General features: G+C 36.8%; 3 protein-coding genes across 5 annotated transcripts; 2 read left to right on the forward strand and 1 right to left on the reverse strand.

Moving 5' to 3' along the window:
• The first annotated feature begins 305 nt into the window (after positions 1–305).
• Positions 306–4462, forward strand: FRS11 (FAR1-related sequence 11). The gene is made up of 4 exons (XM_011089332.3): positions 306–513; positions 1457–2487; positions 2792–3235; positions 3643–4462. Exons 2-4 carry the CDS (start codon positions 1510–1512, stop codon positions 4261–4263), a joined length of 2043 nt encoding a protein of 680 aa, XP_011087634.1. The 5' UTR covers positions 306–513; positions 1457–1509; the 3' UTR covers positions 4264–4462.
• Positions 4463–5039: 577 nt separating this feature from the next.
• On the forward strand, positions 5040–7765 carry LOC105169066 (Cytochrome c oxidase biogenesis protein Cmc1-like protein). 3 transcript variants are annotated; one of them, XM_011089334.2, is made up of 5 exons: positions 5040–5199; positions 5945–6080; positions 6245–6326; positions 7022–7126; positions 7208–7765. In XM_011089334.2, exons 3-5 carry the CDS (start codon positions 6282–6284, stop codon positions 7322–7324), a joined length of 267 nt encoding a protein of 88 aa, XP_011087636.1. In that variant the 5' UTR covers positions 5040–5199; positions 5945–6080; positions 6245–6281; the 3' UTR covers positions 7325–7765. The 3 variants fall into 3 exon arrangements, with proteins under 3 accessions (XP_011087636.1, XP_011087637.1, XP_011087638.1); XM_011089335.3 differs by having other exon boundaries at positions 5945–6074; XM_011089336.3 differs by lacking the exon at positions 5945–6080 and having other exon boundaries at positions 5042–5199.
• A 2652-nt stretch (positions 7766–10417) lies between these two features.
• Positions 10418–20150, reverse strand: LOC105169067 (zinc ion binding / DNA binding protein). The gene is made up of 10 exons (XM_088884303.1): positions 19516–20150; positions 18284–18363; positions 16831–17018; positions 14512–15391; positions 13882–13991; positions 13727–13786; positions 13342–13392; positions 12626–12697; positions 11880–12099; positions 10418–11226 (listed from the first exon to the last, which is right to left on the reverse strand). Exons 1-10 carry the CDS (start codon positions 19620–19622, stop codon positions 10652–10654), a joined length of 2343 nt encoding a protein of 780 aa, XP_088740429.1. The 5' UTR covers positions 19623–20150; the 3' UTR covers positions 10418–10651.
• Positions 20151–21099: the final 949 nt, after the last annotated feature.

Genomic DNA, 21099 nt, shown 5'->3' on the forward strand with positions numbered 1-21099 from the left:
ATTTAAGTAAATAAGCTTTTCATTTGAAAAAAAAAATAATTTAAGTTCACTAGTTAACTAAATAAAGAAATATTTATTTTGATGGCCCAAATAAATAAAAAATTCAAAAAATAGAAAATAAAAAAATAATTTAAGAAATTAATGCATATTTGGAGTATCCAAAATAGAAAAAGAGGCAAAAAGTGAAAATGAAAATTCAGAACAAAGCTGTTTGGTTACAGAAGTGATCCAATCCTTGAACCTGTTTGGACACGGACAAACTGGTGGCGCCAGATAGCAGCGTGCGCCACCCATATAAATAAGTCTCATTACATTCCTGCGCAATTTAGGGTTCCTCTTCGCTCCAAAGTCCAACCTCCTTCCTTCTTACCAACGGATCAATTCTGTGCTAACGCACAATTCCGGTTCTTATATTTCTATAATCCATTTGGATTTCTACGCGTATATGTGTTCGTATAAATGTACGATTTATCACTTGAAGATCGATTGGTGCCACGATTAATCGAAACAGAGGTGCCTGAATTTTTATTATATTTTTCAGTTTCCTTTAGTATTTCTCTTAAATGCGGCTAGTTTCAGATGTAATCTTGTTCATGGATTTGCTAAGTCTCGTGCGAATTTAGAAATTTGTGTTAATGGTGCCGTTTTTTGGGAGTTTGCGAGAAAAAAGAACTGTTCTTAGAGTGCATTTGTGAGTTCGAATTACATAGGTTGGTTAATGCGTGTTGGATACTGGGATTTGATGTTTTTGTTGTATGATTCGTATTAGCAATATCACTGTGTAAAATCTGCTGTTTCTAAATTTATGCATTTTTTGTATTTGTTGCTATTTCATTCATTTTTATGTTTCCAAGAGAGTGGAAGTTAAGTTTAGAGTGAACTGCTGTGGCCTGGAAACGAGTGCGCAAGTATATGTCACATGTGATGTAGATAAGTGGATTTCTTTAAGTTTAGGGGGATTCTTTAGCTCATTCCAATTGCTACTGTTTCTTTTTTATATGCTTATTGTGGATTTTTAAGGCGTTTATGGTCGATGGAGGGACTCATGGCAGTTCCGAACTATGCCTGTCAATAATGTTTTCACATGTGTGGTTCATGCCATGCAAGTGGTAGATACTTAACTGGAGTCGTTGGATGAGAACCACCATATGTGATCTAACAGTATACCATCCATTAGGTATCTACCGAGTTGGGTGGCATGAGTTGGGCCTATTTGGGCCACTTGAGTTTTCAATTTAACTGGTCGTTATGCTACTCGTGCTCTGTATATCTTCTATTTAATGTAGAAAGTATGATGTTCTTGGGGTCAATGCGATTATAGTTACTGCAGTCAGATGTGTAATTCAATGTGTGATTGTCACACATTCTTTCTAATGTTGACTTTTATATCTATTTCTCTGATGATGTTGCTTACCATTTCGGCTTTTACTTATCATGGACTTCCACGTAACATTAGGTTTAGGAATGGGCCAATAATAGCATTGATGAAAACATCTTGAGAAGGCTACGATGTCAGAAGACGCTGGACAGATGATGCTGGTGTATGATGACCCCTCAGACCAAAGATCCATGTCTATGGATGATACGAGCAGCGCTGAGGAATCACCAGATGGCACCAGACTATCATTGGAGACTACAAATGATGCTATTCCATATATTGGGCAACGATTTGCAACTCATGATGCTGCTTATGAATTCTACAGTGAATTCGCAAAACGTTGTGGGTTTTCAATCAGGCGTCATCGAACAGAGGGTAAAGATGGTGTTGGGAAAGGTCTCACAAGGCGTTACTTTGTCTGCCATCGTGCAGGAAATACTCCTGTGAAAACATCAAATGAAAATAAACCACAGAGAAACAGAAAATCTTCACGGTGTGGATGTCAAGCATACATGCGTATAAGCAAGTCAACTGAATTAGGAGTACCGGAATGGCGAGTTACTGGCTTTGCAAACCACCACAATCATGAACTTCTGGAACCGAATCAAGTGCGTTTTCTCCCTGCATATCGCACCATATCAGAATCTGACAAGAACCGAATCCTCATGTTTGCCAAGACTGGAATTTCGGTGCAACAAATGATGAGGCTACTCGAACTTGAAAAATGTGTGGAGCCTGGATATTTGCCATTCACTGAGAAAGATGTTAGGAATTTGCTTCAGTCTTTCAGGAAAATAGATCCGGAGGATGAGAGCATAGATTTACTTAGAATGTGCAGAAATATTAAGGATAAAGATCCCAATTTTAGATTTGAGTTTACGCTTGATTCTAATGGTAGATTGGAGAATATAGCTTGGTCTTATGCCTCATCTATTCAGTCATATGAGATTTTTGGTGACGCAGTGGTCTTTGATACAACACATCGGTTGACTGCTTTTGACATGCCTCTTGGAATATGGGTAGGAATGAACAATTATGGCATGCCCTGCTTTTTCGGCTGTGTGCTTCTTCGCGAGGAAAACTTGAGGTCATTTTCCTGGGCTTTGAAGGTAAAAACTGATAATAGCATGTTTCTAATACTAAGGGGCAGTCCTTTGTGTTAATGTGTTAGTTTGTACCCCGAGAAATTAATGTATCTGCTGAATTTGTTATCTTTTAATCATCTACCACATTCAAGAAATGAATATGGTGCCTCTTCTTAGAGCCTGACCCTTAAAACACGATAGAGAACTCAATTCCCTTACCCAACATGGAAAAGGAAGAGATTGAGAAGTGTGTGTGCGTGTGTGTGTAAAAACCTACATGCTTATTAATACAACTGTGCTAACTTTGGAGTTCTGTTTGAACTGTAAGGCTTTCTCAGGATTCATGAATGGGAAAGCTCCACAAACAATATTGACTGACCAAAATATGTGTCTCAAAGAAGCAATAGGAATGGAGATGCCAACCACCAAACATGCACTTTGCATATGGCTTATTGTGGCAAAATTCCCCTCATGGTTCAATGCTGTTTTGGGAGAACGCTACAATGAGTGGAAGGCTGAGTTCTATCGGCTCTATAATCTGGAAACAATTGAGGATTTTGAATTGGGTTGGAGAGATATGGTCCATTCTTTTGGTTTGCACACAAACAGGCATATTGCTAGCTTGTATGCACTACGAACTCTTTGGGCGCTGCCATACTTGAGAAGCCATTTTTTTGCAGGGATGACCACTCCTGGCCAGTCAAAATCAATTAATGCTTTTATTCAACGGTTTTTGAGTGCTCAAACCCGGCTTGCGCATTTTGTGGAACAAGTAAGCTCTCTGACTCTTGCTTCTAGTCATATCAAATTCTTTTAGTAAGTTTTCTTTCTCGTCCTCATTTATGATGACTTCTTCAAGAAAGAATTGAGGTGTGAACAATATAATTTCTTGCGGGTAACAGTATTGTGCTGGTTCAGGGAAAGGTTTTCGGGGGTTGCAGTTAGGGTCTGTTATGGGGTCTGGTTTTGTGAAATTCTTTATCATTCGTCTCCCAAACAAGTTTTGATAATGTTGTTATGTGAAGCCATGCAACAGCATCACCAAGTATTTGAAGTCTTGTGTGAAGGCTGACAGATACGATACCCGAAGAACATGTTCCATTCGAGATTGACAATTAATTCTAGTAGTCTCAGATTTCCTCATGGTATCCTTCTTTCTAACCATTGCTTTACGATCAGGTAGCTGTAGCAGTAGATTTCAAGGATCAAGCTGGAGAACAACAAACAATGCAGCAAAATCTCCAAAACATTAGCCTAAAAACAGGGGCTCCAATGGAGTCTCATGCCGCCTCAGTTCTCACACCATTTGCCTTCTCAAAACTCCAAGAACAACTCGTTATGGCGGCCCATTATGCATCATATCAGATGGAAGACGGTTTTCTCGTTAGACACCACACCAAGCTTGAGGGAGGCCGGAAAGTTTACTGGGTTCCACGGGAAGGCATCATCAGCTGCAGCTGCCACCAATTCGAGTTCTCCGGTATACTCTGCAGGCATGCTCTTCGAGTTCTCTCGACTGGAAATTGCTTCCAAATCCCAGAAAGGTATCTGCCTCTGCGGTGGCGCAGAATCAGCACGCCGTCCAACCGACATCTCCACACTCCTCGGAACGACCACATGGAGAGGATTCAGCTGTTGCAGAGCATGGTGTCAACTCTTGTAACAGAATCCGCAAAATCAAAAGAACGGCTAGATTTAGCAACCGAGCAAATCTCCGTTCTTCTCTCCCGAATCAGGGAACAACCCGTTCCAGCACTTGGGTTGAGAGAAATGTCTTCCACACACAGGAATCTTGCCTGATAGAAGAGTGCCGGATCGATATGGAGAGGTACAGAGGTCCAGTACAGGGGAACTTTTGTAGAACACAGGTGAAAATATATTAGCTATACAAGGACTTCTGTCTGTAAAGTGCTTAGAACTGCCATTTAGGCAGATGTTGTCTCATGACATTTTTATAATTGTTCTTTAATTAAAATCATATACGCCCTTCCCTTGTCCATTTTTTATATTATTTGTACATATAAAATTAAAATGTCTATCTTTCAAAGTATTATTTTTAATATTTACAATAAATTATCAAAAGATTATGCCAGCTATATTTTAATTAGTTTCCAGTGTTTTTCAATCATTATCAAAATATGATTTTACATTTGTGCTACTTTTTTTTTAAAAAAAAATAATATCAGACTCCCGTCACATTATTCAATAAGTGTATTCAGACTCTCCAGAATTCAAAAATTATCACAAAGTAATTAAAAAATAACTCGAAAAAATATTAAAAATTCTATACTTATCAACATTACACTTTTATGTAACGTGATAATTTTTTTTATATCAATCAATCTTGTTTCATCTTATTTTTTTCAGACAAAATAAAATAAAATGATATAAATCACGAACAATTACAATCCAATCAATCATTTTTCATACTTTTAGATTCACATAAAAAGTTGTATACCACTCCAAGTAGAGTACAAAAATAGGAGTGAATTAAAGAAAAGAAGAAGGGACACTGGGTTTAATTCAGTTTTTAAATTTTAATTAAGCATATTTAAGCCCTATTTTTGAAGGTGAAAAGGAAGACAAATGGCGGCACGTTTTCTCGTTTTCCACGCGATTACTTGAAAGCGCATCTCCCATTCAACCAAGTCTGTGGTTAAAACATAAGCACGTCTAACACTCCCAGTACTGCTATTTGCGACGGTGCACCGGCGGGCGGGCCGCCTTCTCTCTCTGGTGAGTTTGCTCTTTCCATCAATCTTCAATTTTTCGATTCTGGTGGCTGTGCAGTCATTAACTGTATAGTATCGATCAAATTTAGATTTTAACGTAGTTATGTAGAGGATATTTGCTGAATGTCTCGCTGAAGCTAAATGTGGAGTACGTCTGAAGAAATTAGATAGTTTGGGGTTTCTTTTGTGAACTTTGAATCTTTGTTATGATTTTATCGACTGGATCTTCGTATGTTTTATGTAGAATTTCTGACTCTGTAGCAATTTTCTTTTCCTTCTTATCATTTCTCTTTTATCGAGCTAGCAAGGAAACCGGGAGCGTCTTGGAGTGGATGGATGTATGAATATCTTCTTATTTGTTAATTTTCTCTTCATGGAATCTGTGTAATATATCTTATTTGTTTATTTTCTTTTCATGAAATCTGTGTAACAGTGCGGTAGAATTGCTTGTGATTCTTTTCTTATTTCTACTCAGCTAGTGCTGATTTGACTTTCCCTCAATTTAATTTTCAGCTGTTTTGAATTGTGCTCTTGGGTTTTCTTCTTTGCTGGTGATTGTTAACATTGCAACCAAACATTGGAATTGAGCCAAAATCAAAGAATATAGGAGGGATCAAATCAGACGTTGTGTCTGCACAAATAGTTATTGGCCACAATAATGTAGTGTGTTCACAGCACTTAGAACAGTTGTACTCTGAGTATCGGAAGAGTTTTCTCCCCTTTGACGATATTCTCTTTGATGATGTCAGGGAGAACAGTTTTTGGTTGAAATCTTATGCTGTTCTGCTATATTGTGCTGCTGTGCAACTGATGTTTCAAGCTAAAGGCTTAGCTCAGAGAATTGTAGGGACAGAAAGAAAGAAAACCGACATTTCTAGAGTAAATGTCAGAGACTCATGTTGTTCCCTTTCATTTGTTTTGTCAGTAATGAGGGAGTTAAATATTGCTAGAATTAACGCAAGAATGTCCAACAGTCATAGTACAGGGGCTGACCTGGCATTTATTAATCACTGAAGAACCATGACCAGACGTTTTCTGCATGTTTTTAGGTCTTCTGCAAGCTGTGAATAAAGAACAAGGAACAGAATGCATCCTCCTTTAACAATCCACAGGCACCCAATGTGTGCTGAAGTAAGTTCTTTTGGTCACATATAGGAAGTTACTTCTGTAAATAATGTTGCTTGGATATAGTTTTTTTATACCGAACTATTACTTGAATGAATTTGGTTTTTCTGATATACACAAATTTCTGGTATATAACGCATGAGAATTTTCTGAGTGTTCTATATTAAAAATAGCAGATTCTGAAGACTGTTGAGAAAAAGATTATTTTCTGTTTTCAAACTGTGAAATGATAACCTGTTCCTGGAAAGTGAAAACCCATTGAATTTCTTTGCTAATTGAGTTTATTCCGGAAAATGTGGCTCAAGCCTGTTAAGATGCAAATATAGGAGTTGGCTATTATTTTTACCTGTGTTACTGTGTATGCATATTTCCTCCCTGTGCTGTAACTCCAGTTGTTGAAACTTCGAAATGAAAGAATCATATTGAAAATACAGTCTGTTACCTGTTAGTTGAGTCTCCTTCACGAAACTGGCATAACTAAGTTGTTTTCCTTGTATTGAACTCACCACCTCGTGGCAGCTGGCTGGAGTCTTAAATGACCTTGTTTTGAGTTAAGATTACCATTTCTTGACAATTGACGGATAACTAATTATTTCCCATGTGAATGAGCAAGAATTTAGTGAACCTCTTTTTTGCTTTTCTCAATTGGCTAACTGCAGTAGGTTAGTCTTTGCCACTTGCAACTTATATGATTGGTGCAGATTATCGAAGAATTCCAGAAGTGCCATATAGACCATCCTCTTGGGAAGTTTTTTGGTCAATGCACAGATTTAAAAATTAAGCTTGACAAGTGTTTCCGTCAAGAAGTAAGTTTCCACCATAACATATTTTTAATTGTGACAGTCATTTAATCCTCTAGTGATAATTCACACCTCTTCCTTGTGCAGAAAGCTGTGAAACGGAAGGCGAACTTTGAAGAGAGCAAAAAGTTGAAAGAGCGATTGAGGGCATACAGGAAGGAAAATGCCGAGATGAAAGATGAGAAGAATTTTGCACAAGCTTAATCTAGAACTTTGTTACGATTATCAGAAATACGACTTAAACGCTTGTGCTTGGAAAAGAAGAATCTGGTGATACAGGTGCAAAGGAATTTACACTATACATTCTACAGCTTGGACGGAGACGTATAGTTCCTGCCAAGCTCATGACCTTTCTTTTACTGTTCTCACCATATTTTACTGTGTTTAGCAGCCCAAAGAAATTTTCTTGTCTTCCATTTTCTCTTTATCGTGCTTGTTGCTACAGGCATAGATTTTTATTTAGATATCAATAAAGCACACTAGAAGTCTAGTCGATTCAATTATAACCATTGGATCTCTTCAGTAGGCGGTCCTTTTTGCTACCCTGGATGAAGTTGAAAGCTGCCTTGTTCTAATACTGGGGAAACCTGGTTGTCACCTGAATAACTTTGGAATTGCTTCAATTGCATTTCCTAGTTTCATTTCTGTTGTGCTGGATTCACTGTTCCGGTCTTGTCATTTCTCATTCCAGGCAAAAGGTAAATCACTGTATAACATATAATTGTGTTATTTTTCCATTTCTGAAATCACAATGTATACGTTCAACAGTTCATAGAGTCGGTGTCACATTTCATCAGTCAATTCTGGAGGTGCAAATGAGTCTAGCTTAAAGAATTTAATCTTATTGATGAAGCTTATACTCGAACTCAACTTGATTTTGAATAAGTTGCAGGCCTTGGTCTCAATCGAGTAATTTGATTTATTTTTCAGGCTTAATGACTAAAATTTTTGTTGGATCAAATTGTTTGTTAGTTGGGTTAACAGTCGGTACAAAAGCAATCTCCTAGAGTGCAAAACTTGTCCTTGAAGCGCCTGGGGCAATTGCAATCAGCATCGCTGGTGCAATTACCCACCAGAATCTCACGCCGCATTTCGTCCATGCAAAAGCACTGCCCTGGAGTGCACTTCTTGCTCTTGCACCGCCGTGGACACAGGCAGTCGCTCAACCCCCGGCACTTCCCTACCATCACGTCATCCAGCCGCCGTGGTGGCCCTTGCGCCGTTGCCAACGACCTATCTGTAAATCATACAAATTAAGATTTTGTCATTTTCCAGAACGATATCATTCAAGCAAAATTTCAGAAATATGAAATTTTGAGACATCACAATCTCTAATCTATATGGGATTCACCTGCAGATTCCATGCACGAAGGTGGTGATCATCTCAGCACTTCAGAAGAATTTTCTAATATAAATATTTCCATCAAAATTATTTTAATCCCACCACAATTATTTTTTAATTCCTTCATTCACTGTAAAGAATGAGGTTAGTTTTAAAGTTTAGCTTAAATCTATATTTACATAATCAATTATAATAATATGAACCTAAAATCACATTTGTTCTAAAATTAGTTATTCAAAAATAAAGGCAAAAATGTAATTTTAGTCGTATAACTTATGGGGATGGTAATTTTGGTCCTGCACAAATTGATTTTTTGCAATTTAGTCCTGCAACTTAAGATTTGGCAATTTTCATCCAATTTGGCAGGAGAAAATTGTATGTGACTTATACATAGCTCAATTAAATTGCAATTTTAGTCCTGTAATTTAGAAAGCGTTGGCATATTTAGTCCTATAACTTGAAAGAGTTGGTATTTTTTTGTCCTTTATCAATTTATTTACAGGACTAAAATTGCAAGTAATTGCAACTTCCAGTCAAATTGGTGGAAAAAGGACTAGAATTGCGAAAAATAATTTATACAGGACTAGAAATGCCATCCCCAAATTACAGGACTAAAATTACAATTTTTCGAAAAATAAATTCTTATCATAATCAATTATAAAATCAACGCAAACTGGCCTAAATTAAAGGTTATGTTAGAGAAAGAGTTGGCTATGGGCCTATGAATATGATGAGAAGAGATTGTAGAAGTACAGTACTAACCAACTCCAATTAGCAGAACTGTGACAACAAGAAGCAGCCTTTGCAACGAAACCATCTTCTCTGATTATAATCTAAAAACTAAGTTATTTATTTATTTGGTAAACTTTAGCATTTATACAAAACCAAAAATTTATTAGTTACAGATTAAGCAAATAATTCAAAATATTTGAACTTAATGGAAAGTATTATTGACTGATTGAATTCTATGTTTGATATACTTAATTGAATTTTAGTAAAAGAGTAGTGATAATTAGAGATCTTATTATGTATCTGAAATATGAAACCAAAATACAAAATTTAATATGATATTTTGTGGATACATATCTGTATAATTTGAATATGTTGATTCAATGCATCGATATTTTTAAATTAATAAATATGTTAAAAAAACAACAAAATAAGAAATTTACTATAAAAGTAAACTATATACCTATATTTATGAGACACAGACTCACAACTTTTGGTTGTAAGCCTCAACCATGTTATCCTAAAATATAGGATGAGTCGAACACTATTATTGCGTCTATGTCATGTTCAAGTACTTCATCTAATACGCTAACGTCATCCCATATATATGAAGTAAAAAGGACTTCATTTTCTTTTGTCATCGGCTAATTTTCAGTCAACAATTATGATTTGAGAATAATATTTTATTACAATTACATCCTTTTGATTTTATATATATTATATTTACTCCCTCACAAGTATAAAATTATTACTAGTGGATGTTGAACGAGAGGTACAATTGAAAACCTTAATAGAAGGGGGCCAGTTGTAAGTAGATAATTTTTTGGAATGGGACAATATGTGTAATTTTGTAATTTTGGAGAGAGATTAAGTGTGAAATACCCTAAAACTAAACCTAAACTCTCTTTCATAAAAGGAAGAAGAGATGATAACAATTCAATCAATTCATTTAACTGAGAAGTACTCCCCTTTGTACATTTATTTTGATTTGTTTAATGTACAAGGGACGGAGAACTCGAAAAGCTCTCCTCATCTTCGGGTGGTTCTCTAAAAAAAAAAAAAGAAAACAAAAATTCAATCAATTGATTGTTACCTAAAATGCAACAATTTAGATGTCCAATTGGGCCTTGTATTTTAGATGAAACTATCAATTTTAAAGTTTACCCCATAATCTATTTTTGTTCGTTAGTATTATGACAGATTTTAAATAATTTATTCGTATTACATAGCTTGTCAGCACATTATTATTCTACGAAAGGCAACCTCAGATCATAAGTAACAAACAAAAGGGATATATGTTCTGAAAGCACTGATTCCCCTTCTATACCTTAGCTGCAAAACAGGTTGCTATATACAAAAACTGCACCCAGGCAAAGATACTATGAACACTGCTGTTTCATCCATGATGTTTTTAGGCCTCTAAAACTAAAGGGATGTAGTTCTTTAGGTACAAAAATGCACTAGTTTTCAGCTTCCTGCTTTGCACTGTTTTTCTGGGAACATGACGCGGAGTTAATAGCTTCCGGCAACCAAACTGCGTCCTCTTCACTCTCATCTTCCTTCCAGACTTTGAACTTGGACGCATATGAGCTGGTCTCGCTCCAACGTTTCAGCACTGACAGAGTACACTTGTCCTGTTCGCCACAGGGTCCTTGAATGCACCATTTTTGTCTTTCCGGGTCGTTGGTTTCTTGATTATCTAGAACAGAGGTAACCTTACTGCTGTTGGCATTGTCGTTGTCGCTGAGCAATTCAATCACCTCAGTCTTTGAAGCACCTTGGCCTGTCTTTCTTGTTGCCTTCTCATTGTGCATGTCCTGAGACTTCAGGGAAGACTGTTCAGCTTCTGATTTGTTTGTTTTTTCTTCAGAAGTAAGTTGCACAAGGTCTCGGTGGGTAAGATTGCCATGCTTGAGCTCAGAGTTTGGTGCGCCACCGTGTAGAAGTTGTGTCGAGGCCGATCTTTCAGAAACAGGAAGGGGTTGCTTTCGTTCTGGATGAGATGCATGACCATGATGAGCCTTAGCCTTCTCTTCTGTTTACATGAAATATTAGAGAAGTGATGCATTTTTTAGAATAGTTGAACGGGCAAAGATAAAATACATGACATTGTGGCAACTTATCATGGAGTTTAGAGAAGACGGCAAACTGAGTACTAATCAACATATCACATGCAACATAATTAGTATCTACGTTATTTACTTGCATGACACATGATGGCAATAAACATGTTCCTCTAACAAGGCTCGCCTCTATCTCCAGAAACATTACTGTTCTCCTCGATTAGTTAACAAAAACTAAATCCTTGATGAATGCCTAGCAATGCAAATTCCCATCAAGTATCCATCCACGTCCCTGTTGCCATGGTATATGAATATCAACTTAAGTACACATAATTTCGTTGAAAGTCTTAATAGTTTGGTTAGCCTGCACATTGGCAGGTAAACTTCATCCTACCATGGTCAATTTCCAAGAAACTAGTCCCACAGGTAAGATTTGAAACTCACAGTTTGACTTATCTCATCAGGCGATTCAGCATTGTGGGCATTAGTTAGAGGTATGAACAGCATCATAACACCAGGACTATCACAGTTACTTCTACTCATAATACTAGGAGCAGAAGAACCAATTCAAAATAGGCAAATACAGAAAAGCACAAGCAATTAAATGGAGCCTCATCGCGCACACCTGTTGTTCTGTTGTTCTGCAATCTATCACTCGGAATAGTAGAATTACATTGGAGGATTGATTTAGGAGCGTTTTCATCCGTCTTCATGTCGTTCATAATGTCTTCAGCATTTGAATCAAGCTCAGATAAGTCTGGAATTACTGTAGGAACATTCTCAAGCAACCGTAGTTGTTCTGACGGAGTTTGTAGTTTCTTTTTCTTCTCCAAATACTCAAACAGTGTACGAACAATATAAGTTAAGTCCACAGACCAGAAAGTTCATCTCACGTTCACTAACCAAAAAACTGGTTGCATGTGATTTCTAAGAATGCAGAACCAACTCTTAAGGAGGAAAATATTGAAAAAGTATATTCATTTGGGAATGACTTGTTTACAGTGTAGAAACTGGTAGTCAAAATATCACATATCCATCAGCATTAATATGCAGGTTTTAATTCTATTAACTATAAAAAGAAAACTCTTCAGTCGTAGCGTGAATTCACTTTACTACTATTTGCAGGTAAAAAATCTAGCTTGAGATTTCATGGGGTGTCACTTCATTCAAATTTTGTTCAAATTTATTATCCTCTTTATCTTTTTAAACTAGGAGTCCAGGTCCAGTTTATTAAAACTAGTAACTTACTTCAGCAATATGCACTTTTCAGCAGTAGAGCGGATGTAGTAAATGAATGTGAAAACCTATTGCATGATAGTAATGAAATGAATGTAACCTAGTGTGCCATAATGTAGTTACTCATAAAGGATATTCGCGTCTCCATCCTTTCTCATTGGCTCGATCAATTAGGTTTTGCAACAAGGCCAGCTCTTTCCTGATCCGCTGCATAAGTTCAATTAGATCACATTAAAGAATGAGTAATGAGATGCTTTAATGCAGTTTTGACAAAGTAATAATTCTTTCTATCAATTGAAACTTAAGTATTGGAGAGGACAAGATTATTAACATGATATGGCCTATTCAAATAAGGAAATTTATCTGCTCTGCAGCCGATACCCAGTAATAAATTTTTTAAGCACACATCATTTGAGGCTAGATGTTCCTGTTAACCTGTTGTGATGGAGAAGCTTGGCAGTTAATAACACATGCCGGAGAATCAAGGAAATAAAAACAATGTACCACTGAATCTGCTGCAACCATTGGGTACTTCTTTTTAGAATACGATATATGGCAACTTATGGCATAGATATCCAGAAGTGGAATTACCATTCTAGAAGATAAAATGTGATAGGGAATTACAGAAGTGCAAACTTATTTATTTGAGGCCGAAAATGGATGGGACTAGTTAAATGTTTCAACCGTTATTCAGACATCCAAGCAATTATATCAGTAGAAAACATGGTGAGTTTTACTTTCCCAGATTTTGGGAATACCATACTTATGAAAGTTGAAATCCCATAGTACACACCCAATAAAGCAAGGTAGAATCACAGAACTCAGAAAGCGAGATAAAGGCATAAGCATACATGCATAGTTATATCCTTGTGAAGAATTTTGGCCTTCTGTTCAAGTTCCCCCTGTAAAAGAAGAGAACAAGGTTATTGGTCTCGAAAATTCCCACCTCAACAATAGAGCATCAAATAAAATGCCATATTACGTTTATACATCAACTTTTGTGTTCACTTTGATATAAGGAAGAACTGAAACTTAAAAGAGGCAAAGGGAGAAGCCATGATGTGTTCCCAATAATCTACAGGCAGACTCTTTAGTTGATTGGCCTCGAAGAATTGCACATACTTGAAGATTCTAAAGTGCCTCCTGAGTCTTGCATTTAGAATAATATGATAAAATATCCAACAATCTATAAGTGAAATGGCAGTAGATCTGCGTGCTGAAGTCAGTAGCACTCACCACAGTAGGCCTCTCGAGCAAACCAGCAGCCACTTTTTGTCTCAAATCCGAACATTCATCCTGCAAAAGGCAGATTAGATGTTTCATCCTTTACACTGTCAGCAACTTGCAACAACTGGGGGAAGAAAAGGTTTTTTCCACACCAACTTAATTACCTCAGAGAAATCATCATCTGAAAGCAAATTCATGTGGATTTCTTTAGGCACAGATGAAAATAGAAGGATAATTTCTGTATTGTTTTCACCGTTCTGAACTGTTTTAACACCTGAAAGTACAAATTAACAGCAAAAGTAAAAAAGAGGTCAGTAAATTGTGAAAAGAAGTTGATAACCAAGGATCCACGTGATCCGGTGAAATGATATGGTTGACTCTCAGGGTCATCCACCCATTAAATGTTCCAAGTCCGACAGTGAAACTGGTGTAGCAGAGTGATGGAACACTATCAATTATATTCAGTTCCTTTGCAGATGAAATGCCAAAGAGGAATGAGATCCATACATGCTTCATGAAAGCCTACGGGGTTCAGATTAGAATGGCTTCTAAAAGTTAAGAGTTCTTGCCCGATGTGGGTGAATGTAACCTAATACTCTTCCACACAATTTGAGCAACACAACTTAAGACGTTCAAGCTTATCTCGACAAGAAACCAAACTTCCCTTACTTGAAAGATCCTTAATCTAGGTCTTAAAATCAATAAACTAGAGCCACATGAGCAGGTGTGATGTAGAATAAAGGAGCAATATCTACCAGAGATAATTGATTCATCAAATGTATTTCAAGACTAACCTTTTACTTGCATGAGCTGATATGAGTTTCTTGAAAGATAATCATATGGATCAGATTTGACTCGAACAAAGCATCCAATCACCTTTTCTTCAAATGATTCAGGTTCCTTAAGTAGTTCATGTAGCAAGCTTCTCTTCAAGTAAACAAGTTTGACATTTTCAACTACAACAGATGCAAAACAACTTTTAGGAACATTATTTTCCAGCTCTTGTTTCTTGGACTTTTCCCCCATATCCAGCCTCTTTTGCTTTTTACATTCATTTGGTTTGCCTCCATTACTGTCTTCTGAATCATACTCCGGATCGCTGTCCTCTGATTCATCATGGTTCTCAGCAAAATGGGCCTCCAGAAGGTCATATACTCTATGTTTACTTATTATTTTTCTCTTGAAAAGAGGTTGTAGTCGTGCATCACATGTTATCATCTTCTTTTTCTCGGGATGAAATAATTTATTTTCTTTAACATACTCATTTACAATGCAAGTCACATCACGCTGCGACATTTCCTCACTAGTGCTTTTACCAATTGAAGCAAGAAACTCAATAAGGGGTCTTGATGCCCACCCAATAAAGTAGTTTCTAGTTGACTTTGCAGGGGTTTGCACTACAGACTTCTTTCTCTGGTATCTCTTTCCCTTAGACTTTCTCCTGCATCTCCTCTTATAGTCCAGATCATCAGAATCAGATACCTGCTCTTCTTCTTCTTCTTTTCCATCAAATTCTTCGGAACCAGAACCGGATTGATGTTTCTCTTTCATCTTAACCAAGTCTTGGGCAGCATAGATATCCCGTGACTCAAATCCTCCCTCTCTTTTTATGGTCATATAATATTCCATGAATAAACCCTCATATGTCTCATGATCCGTAAAATCCACCCTTTCCTGGAAAGAACTCAAACATTCAGGTCAGCGCCTCATTTCCTTGACGCAAACAAAAAGCAAAGAGAAGCAGACAACAAGGCGCTGAGGAACAATTTGTCTAATTAAATTGACTAACTTAGCAGAAGTTAAAGAGTAAAAAAACCAAAATGAGGTTTTCACATGGAGTCAAATAAATTTATAAAGAAGACTCAGTTGATGGGAGAGGGGTTAAATTTACTTCTTTATTTGCACAGCTATTGACATTGTATTAAGTCGCATGGAAAGGATTTTTATGTAGTAGGAATACCTGCTTCAGGTGTATAGCAACCATAAAATCTGAATTCCAAGTAACAGAAAGTGAAGCTATAAACATGTAAACAATGGATGTGAATTAATTTAGATGCCTCTACACTATGCTTTCTCAGCCTCATTAATCTTGTAGGAAGCTACAGATATAACCACATTATGTAAATCAATAAGGATAAAGAAATTATAGATTGAAGGAAATTGAGAAATTAGAAACTACAAAATTATATTTGTTAACATTGGCCATTCATTGAGTAGAAGGGCAAATCTTGCTGTTATGTATAGCACATTCTTTATTTTCAGGGTTAGGTGGTTCAAAGAGCCAATCCTAGTCCCTGCATAACTGACAAAAGACAACAAAAATTGACTTGAAGGATAATAGTCTGAAGGGAAGTGTTGTCCATGTTCAGGTTCCATATATCTACTCATTCCTAGCAAGTCATCACGCTATTTTGTACATGTGTATAACTGCAATAAGTTGACATCACAGAAGGTAAGGTTTGGCTCAGTTGAGCTCTTTTTACTGTAACGTTTTAACTTTCAACACATAATGGCGGGTGAGATCTAAACCAGGCTGCATAGAGCCAGAATTGGTGGTCACAAGAAAATCAATCTGTCTAGTCCAGTTTGTCTATGTGGATGAGATTAGAAAACTATTATCATACAAGACCAGATGCCTCAAGTTCTGGTCCAAAACTTTACAGGTAGGAATCTGGAATAGAAGTACCACTACACTTGCCAATCCAATTAAACTGTTGTCCTTAAGACTACAAGACAAGATATTATCCATCCTCTAGGGATCAACTAGTTGGCTTGTCCAATGAAACCGGAGGCTAAAGTTCACGGATTACAGAATACACCTTTATACCTATCTAGAACATCCCCATCACGTTAGTTGGAAAAATGTGGATCTCACCATGCAATTTGTTATTCTATCAAAATTTCCTCCTCTATGATCCACAAAGTACAGTGAAGACACTGAGTTATACACAAATTTGGAAGTGGCTCCAGAAATGGTTTTACACTAAATCCTACCTCGTTGGCTGTCAAGTAAGCTGAACAAAAGACATAAGATCACAGTTTTGGCAAAAGATTACTTTTTCACATTGTGAACAAGAGATTCATTTTCAGTTTACTGCCTATAGTAATCATACCCCATCTGAGTCATGATCCTTGTTTTCTTCGATGAGTAACACAAGCTTTAGGCAGGATTTGCAGAATCCACGTTCACCTTTAACTTGCAAAAAATCAGCAGCAGGAAGGCAGCGACGGCATACAGCATTTTTACAAGTGTAACAATGAAGATAGGAAGATCTACGGCAAAGGAAGCAAGTATGCCAAGCTGAAAAATTTATTTACACACACATTATGTTATGCGTGAGAATATGATTTGTGAAGTGAATGATGTAATAAAATATTTGACCAGTTATGCTACATGAAAGATATAGAGTATAACAAAATTGGCAGCCTGATCTTTTGAAGATTGAGATGGCATAAATGATGTTTGTATCATAGCATATGTGCGTGCACCCATAACACAGATCTGTTATAAAGCACAGACATTTAAAACTTGTGCTGTACCCATGTCCTAGTCCGACAATGAGAGACCCTCATGTCGATCGCAAACAACTCCGTGAATACAAAGATACGTTTGATGTATTAATAGAATATTAAATAGCTGATACACATGTCTGACATTCTCGGAGTATATATTATTATTTGTTGATGATTTATCTAATTCATTTTATTGTTATGCTATATTCACTTTAAAGATATAATTTACCACACATTTGTTACACATCAATTACTTTTTATATGTTTTCTTTCATTAGGATGGTAATAATAAATTGCTGAATTGGACAAGTTCTCAAAATCCTTTTTCTAAAAACAACATACTGTAGTCTAGTTGTGTCCTGTATTTTATGGACATCTTTTGTTCCTATATGAAGTAGTGCACATGTTACTATGTCCATCTCCATGCAACATAGGACATCAGTACTGCATATTTAGAAGCTTAATGGAAAATATATTCAGAAAATAATAAAAGAATATAGTTTTCAGCAAACCAAATTAGATGCAACCAAAGATTCTGAAATTGCTGTTCAGTTGTACATTGTTTAGTAGCTTATTAGTCATTCTCCACAAAATAGGTTATCAAACATGGTTGTTGAGCGACATTGAGGTGTTCGGTGAAAAAAAGTGTTATTTTTAACGACTTATTGGTCAGCAGAATACAGGTCAACTATTTCTATTTTTTGGCTTTGACTACAAAGTGTAAAGGCTCAGTTGAACTACATGAAAGGTTTCACATCTTTTTAGACATAATTTAATATCCAAAATTCCCCAAAGTCTACTCACCTTGATATAGCCAGAAAATAAGAAGAAAGGCATGTGTATCTTGAATGTCACAAATATTTCATGAACTTTAATCCTAGAAAAAAAATAAAAAGTGCTTGATTAGCCCTATGTTTTCTACGTCAAAGGCCAATGGCAAGAATTACTAGATATCATATTCAGACAGATGAGTCATCATGCGTGCATATCACCTTCTGCACTGGGTTCTTTCTGCATGAGGGGTGTGGGTGCAAGTGATGGATGTTGACTTACCACAAGCCCAGTAGTTTTCACTGTTTAAGAATGAGTCGTCCTTCCGCACACAGTGAGGATGATAAGATTTTAGACATTGCCTGGCGAAAAAAATCAGCATTGTTTAGTCATACATCGGTAGCACAAAGAAAATGCCAAAAGAACAATTCTGTTGCCATTTAAAGCACTTCATACAAATGAATGGAGAAATAGATTTCTGGAAACATATTGTCTGTGGACACGAAGACAAACATCTACAAGTACTTTCTTTCATGATATATGCACACAATAATTGACACAACTGTGTTAGACATGTAATGTGCATGTAAATGTAGATGCTCCATAAAATGTTATAGATATGAAGCATCAGCTACACCATCCGGTGACTTTCTAATATTAGTATCAAAATTCTTCTGATCTTCACAGATAGGTAATTCAAACTAAACCATGTTCAGCTCTAGGCCCACATCCCTATTTCCTGCATTTATTACAGGGTTCCAACTATTGAAGCATGTATGAAGTCGCGCAACATAAACTTAGCGTTATCACAACAAGACCCACTTGGGCTATGATTCTAGGTGAACATCACAGGAAACTTTCATGGTACAATGGAGTACACTCATGCCCCAACATCTTGCTGTCATGTGATCAAAATCCCACAGTCAAGCACATTAATTGGCTGTTAAAATCAGCATTCTGAGACTTGGTTCTTCAGTTCAGCCCTTGCATGTTCCATCCTTAATAGGTGTAAAACTCATCAAGCAGTACTAACTTTGTGGTCTTTACTCAAACTATTAACCTTGTAAACTGCCATGCAGTTCACTATTATTCCATTCACGTTCAATTTCTAAAGCTGGAATTGCATCCATAGACCATAGTTAAGTTTGTCAACATCATTAATTCTGTCAAAAGGGCCGGACAGAAGTTGGCTTTCAGAGGCATGGCAGCATTTTCTTCCAGGGAAAGAAAAAGAAAAAAAAAAAAAGAAAGAAAAGCCCAAGAAAATACAAAGGAAAATCCTAATTAATATAAGGACCACAACCAACAAGAGCAGAAGACTTTTGCCTCCAAAATAGGCAAAAGCCTGTCTCTTTCTTTCTCCTACGTCAGAACGCAAAAAATGTTGGGTCCGGAGACCCTGTTCTCCACATCTCGATCACAGCACTACGTTTCACATTCAACACAACCTCTGACTTTAATGGCAGATAAATTTGGAAAAAAAGACACATAAATAAAGAAAAAGGAAAACGCACTTATAATCACATATCCGAATATCACCGCCGTCTTTGCAAACAAAGCACCAGTTTTCGGCAGCTTCTTCCTTGTTTATAACCACCTTCTTCTTGTTTTTGTTCGTCATCACCACATTCAAATACTAAACCGCAAACTTTCAACTTTCCGGTGTTTTCTAAAAAACCCAGTAAAACTTTTTCCTTTAAATCTTCCCGAATTTTAGCAGAAGCCCTCTGCTTTTGTTGGAAAGTAGAAACAGGACGAAATGAAGAGCGGCTACAATCAAGTTTCAGCAGAGACCCATTTCAAGATTAATGCTAAAAAGATCCAAAAACTGGAGTTCTGGTTAAGATTCTGCAAAATTGGGACTAACCCATTTCAAGAAACAGAGAAAAAGATCCAGCTTTTTGTGCTTTCGGATGTCATGTAAAATGAAAATGTGGATGGTTTTGATCATGCATGAGTCTTTCAGTGTGCCTGTCTGTGTCAGAGAGAGAGAGAGAGAGAGAGAGAGAGAGAGAGAGAGTGAGAGAGGACAGTGAGAGCGAATGTAGCTTCAAAACCAATGATGCTGGCAAAAAACGCAGTGCAGAATCAAGGGAATTAATTTAAACCAAGAACACAAGATTGGCCCACGGGCTTCAATTCATGTATGGTATGGCTGCTGGTCTGTATTCTGCTAATTATTACCTGATTTGGCCCTCTTGCACTATAGCAGTATGCACTTTACACTTCATTTCGCCTTGGACTACATAAATGCTATGTATACCTTGAAGGTACACTTCATTTTGAATTTTGGTTTACTTTATAATCTCTGGTTGCTTTTGACCAGTATGGGTAATTGGAATGTCTTAAAGGTACTTTTATATTTCTTTTGTATTTTTCTTTTCAAGGAATTGAAAGAATTTTTTTGAATTAGGTAAATTGCAAGTATAAATTGCAAGAATTGAAGCGCAAGCAGAAAAAGAGGAAGAGTAGGAAGGAGAGGAGGAGGAGGAGAATTCACCATCATTCAGATGATGATTCTTCTGATGATTCTGCTGATATGCGGCATAAAAGGAGAAGCAGGAAGACATATTCAGATTATGATTCCGACGTCAGTGCTTCAGATGATTCGTGAGTGGGTAAGGGGCAAGAAGCGGTCTGAGAAGAAGAGCAGGAAATATCGCCATGAAGAGGACTAGCTTCTATAGTGGGTGATATGTCATGTGCTTTTAAGGTTTCTCTAAACTGCTGCTAAGTGTGCCTTATTCAATCTTTAATCTGGTGGTTGATGAGCTTCTTGATGAAAACCACTTTAGCTTAGTGGACAATGCATTAGTTTGGTGCATTTGCTCTTTTCAGTTTGATGTAATATATTATTTTTAATTGCTTTGTTCTTCTGGTTGTAAGAATTCTGATATTTACTGAGTATGCTATATGTGATTCCGACATGTGACCGATCCTATTAGTTGAAATATTGCTGTAATGCTTTGAAATTTTATTGAGTAAAGTTGTTTTACTTGTTGGTTGCTATTCGATGCTTTGGGGGAAGCCTGCTTGTGGGCATCAAGAAGAGCTTAACTATTGCTGCTCTATTGAACCCAATGCTATTATTGGAGTAA

This window comes from Sesamum indicum, linkage group LG8 (assembly GCF_026168435.1).
Source record: "Sesamum indicum cultivar Baizhima isolate 11 linkage group LG8, ASM2616843v1, whole genome shotgun sequence".
Taxonomy (NCBI): Eukaryota; Viridiplantae; Streptophyta; class Magnoliopsida; order Lamiales; family Pedaliaceae; genus Sesamum; species Sesamum indicum.